The sequence below is a fragment of the Solea senegalensis genome, linkage group LG18, assembly GCF_019176455.1.
Source record: "Solea senegalensis isolate Sse05_10M linkage group LG18, IFAPA_SoseM_1, whole genome shotgun sequence".
NCBI classification, from domain to species: domain Eukaryota; kingdom Metazoa; phylum Chordata; class Actinopteri; order Pleuronectiformes; family Soleidae; genus Solea; species Solea senegalensis.
The window spans coordinates 19043038-19055318 of NC_058041.1; the positions used below are offsets into that span (position 1 = coordinate 19043038).

The 12281-nt window shown below is 38.2% G+C and overlaps 1 protein-coding gene across 6 annotated transcripts in view; it reads left to right on the plus strand.

The window, feature by feature from the left end:
• LOC122759265 (rho GTPase-activating protein 23-like) overlaps positions 1–12281 on the plus strand; it is a 32247-nt gene that overhangs the window by 9706 nt on the left and 10260 nt on the right. For 5 of the 6 annotated variants that reach the window (XM_044013994.1, XM_044013989.1, XM_044013991.1 and 2 more), the window contains exon 2: positions 11867–12058. In XM_044013994.1, coding sequence (XP_043869929.1) covers positions 11867–12058 — 192 coding nt within the window. Of the gene's footprint in view, positions 1–11689; positions 11767–11866; positions 12059–12281 lie in introns of those variants that run through there. The other variant, XM_044013993.1, reaches the window with a different exon arrangement.

A 12281-nucleotide genomic window follows, 5' to 3' on the forward strand; every position in this document is an offset into this window, starting at 1 on the left:
GGACAATTTCTGGAGCAGGATTTAGGCATTTTTAAATGAAAACAGACTAGTGTGGATTGTTCCATAATTAACCTCAGGTCCTACAGCAGGGATATTGGGGCCACACTAAGGACAAAATCTAAAAATGTGGATGAATTACGAAATTATTCTCAAAAGTGTACTATTTCTTTAAGAAATATGTCTCTAAACCTCTGTATTAGAGGTTGAAAATTAGCTTAAAATCATATTGCAGAAATATATTTATGATCATTTGATATTTATGATGCTTCTTGCTAGCTTTCTGGACACATAAATGGAACAAGGGCTAACAAGCGTCGCTTCATAGCATCATTTAGTCATTTACAACTTTTATAATTTCATACATTATTTAATTAGCCATTACATATGCTAACTAGTGATGTCAGTTAAAAGTTACCACTCAAGTTTAGCGTATTTTTTGGGGTATGACAGAGACATGGCAAAGGCTCCTTAGCATTCTGTAAACAATGGGCTAGCAAAGCGTACGCCGTTGATTAAGTCGTTTACATCTGCGTTTACATGAGCAACCATTTTCTTCAATTTATGATACAATACGCGTCATATGTAACAGTTAGCGTTGAAATTTACAAGTGTCTGGCATCTGATTTTCACAATTTTTCAGCAATGTTCTTCTAGGTTTTCAAACAATCTACTACCAATTTGTGTTGTCTTGTACAACGACATCTATTCTTAACCAGTTTCAATAGCTTTTAAAACCTTTTATTTTTAAGCTTTTGATGCTAATGACATGAACCTGTCAGTGTCAATAACTTTAAAGAATATATATATATATATATATATATATATATATATATATATATATATATATATATATTGATCACAGTTAGTGCTGCGTCTCCATTACAGTTATCATTTGACCATAATCATATTGGTGTGTAACCTGACCTAGCAACTGTTAGCATGAGCCATTAGCCACGTGAGCACTCACAGTTCTAATGTAAGAGTCATTAAAGTGAATCATGACATCAGCGTTTCTTCCATCAGAGCGAGAGCAAATCACGTCTAGCGAAAGGTTTTGTTTTTTTTATGAGTTCATCTCCATGTCGGCCATTTTAGTGAGACGGCCATAAACAGACCATGACGGGTCACTAACGTATGGATCGATGGCGACGACGTCTGAGCAGCTTCTCCACGAGGAAACGTCAGAATGATTTAAAGAACATTAAAGATTTAAACGTTTTTAGAGAACTCTTATTGTGCTCCTCAGAGCTTCTCACTGGATTTCAGCTCTGTTTGACCATGAATATTTCCTTTTTAAATCATTTTGAAGCTGCTTTATTGCTCATGACGCTCATAAAATACTCCTGAGCTCAATTTAAAGCTGCAGTACGTAACTCTCCATGACGGTTGTTTTTATTATTCTGCCTCAGTGCGGCACAATTTGTTTGCTGCGTCCTTCTTGTGAAAACAGGCAAAACCCTCAGACATGACAGAGGGAGCCTTGATGTGTTTACAGTAGCAGTAAACATGGATGGGGAATGCTAAGCTAGGCTAACATGTGTGGGAAGGTATAGTCTTGTATAGTCTCTCAATCATCCAGGTCACTGAATCTTTAGATGAGTGTTAAAACGACAGTGGCTTGACTGGATATAAACAAATCATAACCCAAAAACTTCTTTTTGAGCCGATTCATGCTAAGCTAGGCGAATATGTCTATGACAGTCTGGATAAATGAGTCTCCAGGCGTTTAAATGTTGGCAACTGGATTGAATTAAGCTAACCATGGTCTAACCAAAACAAATTTTTTGTGCTAATTCATGTTAAGCTAGGCTAATGTGTCTGTGAAGTTTCTTTAGGAGTTTATATATAGACAACAAGACTTGTTTTAAGCTAACCAGGGTCTAACCCACACACCTTTTGTTGTGCTCATTCATGCTAAGCTATCATTCTGTTTACATTGAGAGTCACCATCAATCATTAGCTCTCGGTAGCTTTTGTCAGTCAAACGTCTTTAAATGTATCGTCTTCGATGTAAATGCTGTGAGAAAATGAATGGATCAATAACTCATGATTAACATTTTCTGTTGGAGATACATACTGCTTTTAAGAAACACGATTATTTATAGATTAATGAGTGAATAATGAAATAAGACAGAGGTTTGTTTGTTTAGCTCATGAGCAGGTCACTGTCAGTGTGTGTGTGTGTGTGAGAGAGAGAGAGAGAGGGGGAGGGGCTAAGCAGTGGCACACTGCAGATGGAGAACGTTCATTGTTGTGTTTTTTCAAACTTGGGAATGAGAGGCTGTTTACTGTATGACAGAGGGGGATCTGTGTGTGTGTGTGTGTGGAGGTGGGGGGCAGTTGGGCTTTCTGTGAAATTTGTGACAATGGAGCTCTGTTGAGCTGTGTGTGTGTGTGTGTGTGTGTGTGTATGTGTGTGTGTGTGTGTGTGTGTGTGAAGCAGAGGAATGAGGTGGGTTGATGGTGTGTGGGTCAAGGTTGAAAGGTCGGACATGCGGCCTGTGATGATGATGGTTCCCAGCTAAACCTGTGGGAGAAAGGTGTGTGAGGACTTGTTTTGCTCATGGAAACTTTCCCTTTCATGAAAATAACTTAGTTTTAAGTTGAAGAGACAATTAATTAAAAGTAAAGAGCTTCAAACGCCGATTAAGAACTTCCTAGAGCTTCTAACTCTGAATAAGAACTTCCTAGAGCTTCTAACTCTGATTAAGAACTTTTTAGAGCTTCAAACTCTGACTAAAAATTGTGTAGAGCTTCAAACTCTTAGTAAGAACTGTGTAGAGCTTTTGTAGAGCTTCAAAGTCATATTAAGAACTTGTTTGAGCTTCAAACTCTTATTAAAAACTTTTCTAGAGCTTCGAACACTGATTAAGAACTGGAAAAAACGGATATGTTAAAAAGTCGGAGGAGAATTTGTGAAATTGAAGCAAAACAATTTGTTCGCGGCTAAGCTACAGCTAAAGTTGATTAAAGGCAGACAGGAAGTAAAAACTGTGTCTGTAAGTTTCCTTACAGAGTAAAATACAAACCCCAGATTCTTCAAACTAAAACAGAACCAGCAGAGGTTTTCAGAGTCCGTTTGAGACGGTGTTGCCTCGTGTTTGTGCTCTGCTGCTCTGAGATCTGCAAACATCAGCTGCTCTTCATCTATATGTCCATTGTTTCCCCCGTCAGACAATGTCTCTGTGCGTCTGAGAGAAGACGAAGGACACAAAAACAGTTAGTGTTTCAAAGAGAGAGAGAGCGGCTCCATCAGGGAGGAAGGAAACGACGGCAGAGGACGTTACCCTGATAACAGCGGCTCACATTGCTCTATACCATGAACATTTGACCCCAGAACCAGGACTTTCTGGGTTAAGAATGAAGATCATGAGAACTCTAGGTTGTTTTGTTTTATATGAGAAGGCCTTATTGCTAACATTTAAAAAAAGATTTTGCGATTTTTTTCAGTGTGAGTTGAATTAAATTTTTTCAGAGTTTGAAGCTCTATGAAGCTCTACAGAGTTCTTAATCAGAGTTTGAAGCTCTAGGAAGCTCTACAGCAGGAGTGTCAAACTCAAATGACCTGCGGGCCAATAAGCATCTAGTCTGGCCAAGAGAGGGCCGGTCTAGAGGAAAAAAAGTGAAATAGCGTGGATGGGCAATATGGGATATCCATTTTGATAGTAGACAGAATTTCAAAGTAAAAGTGGTGTATACTTAAACAAAAAAACATATTTATGATGCACCAAAACTGAAAACTGAAACTGAGAAATGAATAGAAATTTGAGGATAACTAATTAAAACAGCTTAAATATACATTAAAGCAATAATTACAATCGAATTTCTAATTAAAAAGTATTGCTAGCAAATATACTTATATTTATATTCTGTCTATATTCTATCACCTCACTGGCAGCTGTGACCACCAGTTTGACACCCCTGCTCTACAGAGTTCTTAAACGGAGTTTGAAACTAAATCATAATCAAAACTAAAATCATAACGATTTTTAAATATATATATAGAGAGGGCGAGAGTGAGAAAGAGAGAGATGATAGAATGAAGGTGAAGAGGAGACAAATATTTCGTTTTTCTATTATAATTGGAAACTTTAACATTCTCTTCCTGTTTTGATTTGAACATTTCATGAGTTCTTGAGCAAAAACTCACAACTTTTATTGTTTTATTTGAATGTCTTTAATCATTTATCATGTATTTCATTGCACATGCTTTTTTTATTATTTTTCTGTATTTTATTAGTCTCTATTTATTATTATTTATTGTGTCTTAATGTTCTATTTTTCTTTATTCTATATTTATGTCACCGCTTCTTTATGTTTTATCTTTATTCAGTGATTATTTTAAATAAAAACGTACTCACTCAGACTCTGTGTGACAGTGCTGCCCTCATGTGGCTGTAAAGTGGAATCAGTATGTGTGTATTTGTTTAATTTTAGTGTTAGAAATTAGATAAACAGAGTGAAATATTCTCAGTGTGAACGAATAAAACGTTTTTGTCGTGGAAAAATGTGGAAAAATGTAGTTAAACGGTAAAAATCCGGATTTATCAGTTGATGTTGACGTACGTTAAAGATTTTAACGTACGTGAAAACCTTGATATTTTTCACTCTAACCATAAACTTTATTATTTATAACTGCAAATAAAGAGAAAGTTAAATTAAGAATAATGTGAAAATATCATCTCTTTAAATCATAAATAACTAAAAAAGAAACACTTGTTTATTAAAGTTCTTTTAAACAGTTTTGGTCACACAATGGATGAAACTAAGTACTAAAAGTTGAATAAATGAACATTAAACAGAAAGAGCTTAAAGTTTGTTTGTTGGTTTCTGTTGAGTCTGTGGAGGAAGATTCTGTCTGACAGCTCTTTATTTACCTTCCTCTCTTCACTCGTTCACTCTCTCGACTCCAGAGCAGAACATTTAAAAGTTTATGTAACTGGGATTGAGACAAAGTCTCACTCTCGTGACGTTAGATCAGACGGAGTATTTAATGTTTTTCCTGGAGTCATTTTATTCTGAGTTGTATTCATTTATGTCGTTTTGTGGTTAAAACACATTCTTTAAATTCAACATTTATTTTGCTTCATTTAAATGAAATTTACATCTCCTTCATTCCTTTCATTTTTTATTATTTATCATACAGCATATTCATTTTTAAACACTCATTATTTTGTCTTTTTATCTCTTTTATTTGATGTTTTTAAACTGACGTTTATTACTTTATTTTATTACTACTTTTCACCACTTTCTCGTCTCTATTTTTTGTGTTTAGTATGACGTCTTATTTCTTTACTTTATTATTAATCTCTTTAGTATTTCTTATCTTTTTCTTTATTTCTTTACTTTATTATTAATCCCTTTAGTATTGTATTGAATCTTTTTCATAATCTTTTACTATTTATTATTTCATCATTACCTCTTTCATTTCTTATTTCTATTATTAATTTGTTTAACATTTTACACTTTGATCTTTATATTTTTCTTCCTCTCTTTTATTATTTTCTATTATAATCTTTTTTCATCTCTTTATAGTGTTTTATTAATTTCTCCTATTTCTATTCTATATTATCCTCAATGTTTCGTCTTTCTATTTTAGTATTTAATAAACTTTTCCTTGACATATTAATTATTTTAAATATTTGATTGATTTCCTGACACTGAAGATTTTATTTTGTAAAAACCACTTCATGTCATGTGACTGAACGTGGATGCTGTGACCTCTGTGACCTTTGGCAGGACGTCCTACACCGTCTGTTTGTTTAAAAACTAATTTCATATTTGACACATTACCTTCACTGTGTCCTCAGAAGAGCAGACAAACACGTGTGTTTTTATGTTTTATTTTCATCTCGTTGCCGTCACATGACTCGTGCCTCCTCCTCCTCAACCTCCTCGCGGGCGTCATGTGGTTGGACGCCGGGCCTCGCGCTCTCGGCTCGGTGAAGAATCAGAGCAGAACAGATTCATATTCTCCTCTGACGCTGACTCACGCGTCACATGACTGTTACTTATGTTCAAACATCGGCGCAACGTGAGAAAAAACAAGCTTCACGTGTGTGTGTGTGAGGTTTCTCAGCTGAAAGTCAGGGAAACACGAGGTAGAGGAGACGAGGAGAGAGGAGGGAAGGAGAGGACAGAGGCTGCAGGATGTCCGTCAGTGTCTCTGAATCGTCTTCGTTCACTTATTTCTTTCTCTGTCTCTGTAGATGCTTTCACACAAACACACATTTCTGGCCAACTTTACAATTATATACGTCCTTTATTAAAGGAATAGAGCTAAAATCACTGATTTTCTCTATGGGGTCTGGTGTGGAAGAGTGAGTGGTTTATAAACTTGTTTTTCCAGCAGGTGAATTAAGTCAAGTCACACCCCCTTTCATCTCTTTATCCCACCTCTTGCGGAATCCCACGTGGATTCCAGCAAAGATAAAAAAACATGGATCATTTTTGAGTGAAAAAGCGTTTTGTTTTGAGTTCGTTTATCGACCTGTTCATTTACACGCGTCAGCGTCCGGCACCAGACTGTGAGTCTAAGTGGAAAAGACAGTAAGACACAGCACTGAGAGAGGGAGAGAGGGAGAGAGAGAGAGGGAGAGAGAGAGAGATGTCAGCAAATAGACCTGAGGGAGAGAGAGACTGAAAATAGAGGGAGATGCGTGGCAGCGCTGAGAGCACGAGTGAAGACAGACAGAGTCACAGCCACTGCTGCAACTGTAAGAGCCAGCATGTAGTGCAGCATGGGATTAGTTCCAAAATCTGAAACCTGGATCTGACTCCAAACTGGACCAGGCACATAATTTAAAGCGGAACCGCCGTAGATTTGTTACCACAGTCCTGAGACAGAGAGCTCTAGACTCAAGACGTCGGACACGAGGACACGAGGTTACTTTTCCCCGGGACGAGAGACACAACAAGGATGTTGTCAAAACTGATAGTGTGTGAAACCACGGATTGGATCCAAAGTGTGAACACGTGAGAAGACCAGAAGAAAAGGAGCAAAGTTGGCAAAAAAAGGAGAACTAACTGACCAATCCAGTCAGAAATTGGACTGTTTTCTTTAATCTGTAACTGCAAATCCACCAAATGAAAATTGAGGAGGTCAAAATTTGTCAAACAGCCGTCGTTTTCATTGAGAGGAAATTGTAGATGATCAAAGTCAACGCGAGATTTTCAAAAAACGAGACCTATCTTAAGGCAATGAGGTAGAAAACGATAACAGATTAGTCCAATCTGGTCCGGAGCCGGAAAGTTTTTTCTCATCCAGAACTGCGAATTAGATCAAATAAAAAAATGAGAAAAGGCCAGAAGAAGTTCAGATTACTCAAATAGCTGTTTTCATCCCAATCTGGAAGAAAAGTTGATTAAAAAAACAGATTGAGTTTGACTGTTCACTTTTAAAAATTTGTAAAAAAATTGACTGGAATTCGTAAGAAAAGGACCTAAATTCACAAAAACAAGAACTAGCTGAAAACAATGAGGTAGAAAACTCGACAAAATGACAGATTAAGTCCAATCTGGTCACAAACTGCAAATACGATCTTCTGACAAGGTCAGAAGAAGTTAAGATTTGTGAAATTGCTGTTTAAACAGTTTAAGTTCAATCTGGTTGGGTAGTTTGCTTTTATCTAGAAGCGTGACTTGGACCAAAAGGTGAGGAGAAGCTAGGGGACGTAAACATTTGTCAAACAGATGTTTTCATCTTGACTTTGTCAAAGCAAGATTTGCAAAAAACGAGAACTATTTTAGAACAATGTGGTAGAAAATGACAGATTAAATCCAATATGGTCTAAAATTGGACAGTTTTCCTTTAATGAAAATATAAGATTAGAAAGGGTCAGACGAAAGTTTGTTTTCATCCCAATTTGGTAGAAAACTGTGACAGATTAAGTCCAATCTGGTTGGATGTTGGACAGTTTGGACCCATGAGTTGGACCAAAGGGTGAGGAGAAGTTAGAGAAGAAGTTGTTTTCATCAATTTTTGAATTTTGAAGAGAGGGACCAAGTCAGAGCAAGGTTTGTGAAAATGAGAAAAAGTTTAAGACAGCAGGGTCAAAAATTTGACAGTTAATTAGTGATCAAGTCCAATCTGGTCAGAAATGTGATTGCTTTCATCAGGAACTGAGAATCAGAAAAAAATAAGAACTATTTTAGGACAATTATGTATAAAGTTGGACAAAACAGTGACAGATTAAGTCCAGTCTCGTCAGAAATTGGACAGTTTTCTTGACTGTGGATGGAAGGACTTGGACAAGTCTTTAAGACAACGAAACAAGAGGAAGACGAACAACAACTATCAGGATCTCACAAAATCAGACTCAAAAAACTCAGATTAAAGACTTATTTGATTGTGACAGTTGACTTTGACTCACCTTCGATTGACGAACTCTTCTGGCTACGATGAACTGCGCAGAGACTGTCGGAGTGTCGGGACACATGAAGACGGACGTGGAGGACTTGCTATGCTGAGGGTGTCGGGCATCGCGCCGGCTCCGTCAGGCCACGAGTGGCGTTTCCAGTGTTCGGTGGGCGTGGACTGCAGCGACGCCGAACCTCGCTGCATCTGGCTGGCAGTGTTGCGAGGCGTCTCGCCGCACACCTCGCCACGAAGAATACCCCTCGCGTCACCACGGCGACGCAGCTTCCGGAGGGTCACGCAGCGCCATCGCCTGACCTGGGTAGGATGGGACACGTTAATGTTGGGCCAAAACCAGCAATTATCGGATTTCTGCGCGTTTTTATCAAAATATTTGACTTTATTTTGTAGGATTTGTTTACTCCGTGTTACCGTATTTATTAATAAACGTTATTGAGCTAAGACACGTCACAATGCGCTAAATTTCCTTGCAGTTCTAGTTCTAGTAGAAAGTAAAACATTTCAATCGGAGCGCCCTCTAGAGTCGTAATTCCAAGTTGCCAACTTGACCAAACTACTCATGCCACGGGTTCACTATTTGGCAGCTGTGTGAGCATCATCGGAGTGAATGTTTTATTGTTTTTTTACAGTTTTATATTAGCATTTTTTTGGCTTATTAGTGTCCAAGTCGTACACACAGTACCATCCTACCGTTTGTATAAAATACTAAGTCATTTGTTTGTTAAATGTTCCAAATTAGCCTGCAAGTTAGCAAACCTAGCTATAATGCTAAAATTAACAACAGGATAACTACAATTTTTAACCTGGAAAACTGTATTACTCTGTCAAAACATATATGGCTAACATGCTAAAAATGAAGTAGATTCAGAGAAAAATAACAGGATGATTCACAACACGTTTGTGTCCATGCAAAAAATCCAAGTCAGGTTTTCTTGTTCTTTTTAAGCTTAAATGTATGTTTACAGTGAATTTGTTTCATGACCACACAGTAAATAGTGATAGCATAGATGTGGACAGAGCTAAAACATATTATACAACAGTGTGACATATAATATACATACTGTTAAAGTGACAGAAAACATGTATTTAACATGTATTTTGAAGTAAGTTTGTCCCATATGCTATTTTGGAGTGAGCTGTTATGTTGTCTATCTTTATTTACGGTCATTTGTAGCAGCGTCTCTAATGTTATATAATGCGCTGGTTTAAGAAAATGGAATAAGTAAAGCTTTTAAATTATAAATAAATAATATAAGCACTTAAATGTGAGGATCGGGTTTTTGAGCTAAGAATAAGAAAAAACAGATTTAAGGTTTGAAAAAGGACGGTGAACATCCGCGACCTTCGCACACAAACACAGTGAAGTGATCCCAGTGAACAGGAAAGGTTTGGGGCAAACTGGCGGAAGAATCATCCCAGAGGAAAGAAACACACCTGTCCACATTCATCACATCACAGTTAAAGGAAGTGAGGAGTCGCCCACAAAAAGTGCTGACGACCAGCGAGAGCAGTCAGATCAGCACTTCACACTCAAGTGGACGACAAAAAGCACTCGGGACATTTTTGAAAAATATTTCTTCTTATGCTTCTAGTTCCTCATACTTAAACCTAGAAACATTGTTCAGTTCATTCAGAATTTTGGAATATTTCACACTTTCCCCAAAACATTTAACATCATTTTAACTAAATTTCAACCGTCATGGTTCGATCACAGAGAGCAAAGTCTGAGGTTTTCACTGTGTACGTTGTGTGTGTGTGTGTGTGTGTGTGTGTGTGTTATGTAACAGTACTGAGGGGGTTGTTGAGGAGTCCGATGCCCTCACTACGCACAGATTCATGTGGCTTTATGTAATCTTGTGTATGTGTGTGTGTACAGTGGGCAGATGTGTATGTGTGTCAATTCACAAAAACATCAGTAAACATCACACAACCTCAACACACATCTCACATCCTGATTTCAGTGTTTTTGAAGTCATCCATGAGCTAAAATCGCTGATTTTCTCTATGGAGTTTGGTGTGGGAGAGTGAGTGCTTTACAAACTAAGTCTAAAACTAACCTTATCCTAACCACAATTCAATTAAACTTAACCGGTTCCTCAGGAATTAGGTCCTGCTTCATTCGGACCGGGTTTTGGTCTCCATGAGTTCCGATTATGATACTTGTTATTAATCATACAAAGAGAAGAAAAACAAATAAATGTAAAGTCATTAACTTCCCCGTGTGGAAAGTGTGCGACCCCTCCCTGGAACTATTCTTAGAGGCGAAGGTTTCCCCACATCTCACCTCCCTGGAGCTCCACCATCCACTTCCTGTCTCAAGAAACAGACTTCCTGTTTTTGTTGGAACTGCCCTGGTGGTTTTTCACATTTGCTTTCTTCTTCTTCTTCCACTTTTTTGTCGTTCTTTGATGAAACCGTGTCTGTGACATGGTCACTGTTCAGGTGATTTCCTGAAACAAAAACCAAACAGGTGAACAACGTGAACACAAAACATAAATATCACATTGTTTTAAAAATGTTTGGCTCAATGAGCTCCTTATTGCTTGAAGTTTTTTTTGCAAATTTATCCCTAAATAAAACACACATATATTCAGCTTCTTAATAGTTCAAGTACAAACTTCATTCAATGTTCAAAACGTTCTGCTCAACGGACAGTTTTTTTACAATATTACATTGATGGTCTGGTCTGGTTGAAGGTCTGGTCTGATCTGATCTGGTTGATGATCTGGTCTGATCTGGTTGATGGTCTGGTCTGGTCTGGATGATGGCCTGGTCTGGTTGAAGGTCTGGTCTGGCTGATGGTCTGGTCTGGCTGATGGTCTGGTTGATGGTCTGGTCTGGTCTGGTTGATGGTTTGGTCTAGCTGATGGTCTGGTCTGTTTGATGGTCTGGTCTGGTTGATGGTTTGGTCTAGCTGATGGTCTGGTCTGTTTGATGGTCTGGCTGATGGTCTGGTCTGGTTGATGTTGCGTTCCTGGTTGTTGTTGGACCGTGTTTACCTCTTATTAAAAAAGGATGTTTTTATTCACAGTGTCAGTGAAGGTAACGCTGCCTTTGTCCATTGTTCACCTGATTTTCCAGATCACTGTTTATGAGCACTAATAATAAGTTCCTGTTGTTCCTCGCCTGGTATTTATAGAAGCTTTTATTTTTATCGAAGCCACTGTGGACTGCAGGGTAATAAACGTGATGGAACCTGATTATTGGAGCTTCCTCTCTGGACGGAGGAAGCCTCCCAGAAATTCCTGGCATTGGTGGAATTCGGATCTGGGCAGTGCCCACGTTTACGCCCACATCCACATCCACCCACTCCCACTTCCCGTGAAAGTGTTTGGTGGAGACGCAGTCACACATGAGTTCAGTGAGTGCGTCGCAGGATGAAACTCGAGGTCGTCTTTGACTTCCACGCGCTTAACGTTTATGATTCCAGGAGGAAAAGTTGAGCGTTGATGACTGAAGCTTTTTTCTCCTTCTTCTTCTTCTCCGCAGGCTAAAGGGCGGAGAGATGGCATGGTGTCGTCCAATGAGAACAGGCGTCGGACGCTGTCATCAGGTGAGGTGGAGGGCGTGGCCTGGCAGGGGCCGCGGACCATTTTCCTCCAGAAGAACTCGCAGGGATTCGGCTTCACTCTGCGACACTTTATCGTTTACCCGCCAGAGTCCTCGCTCCACAGCATCAAGGTCAAGAGAACTCTGTTATTACTACATTATTATACGAGTACTTTTTAGTTATTGCTATTTAGTTATAGCTATATTTTTCAGCAGAGTATCTGTCTGTATCTATAGTATACTATATTATTATACATTTATTACATATAAACTAATGTATAACTCATTTATACTACTCAAGTAATGGTTGAATTATATTATTACTACATTTTAACACAAGTACTTAGATATTACT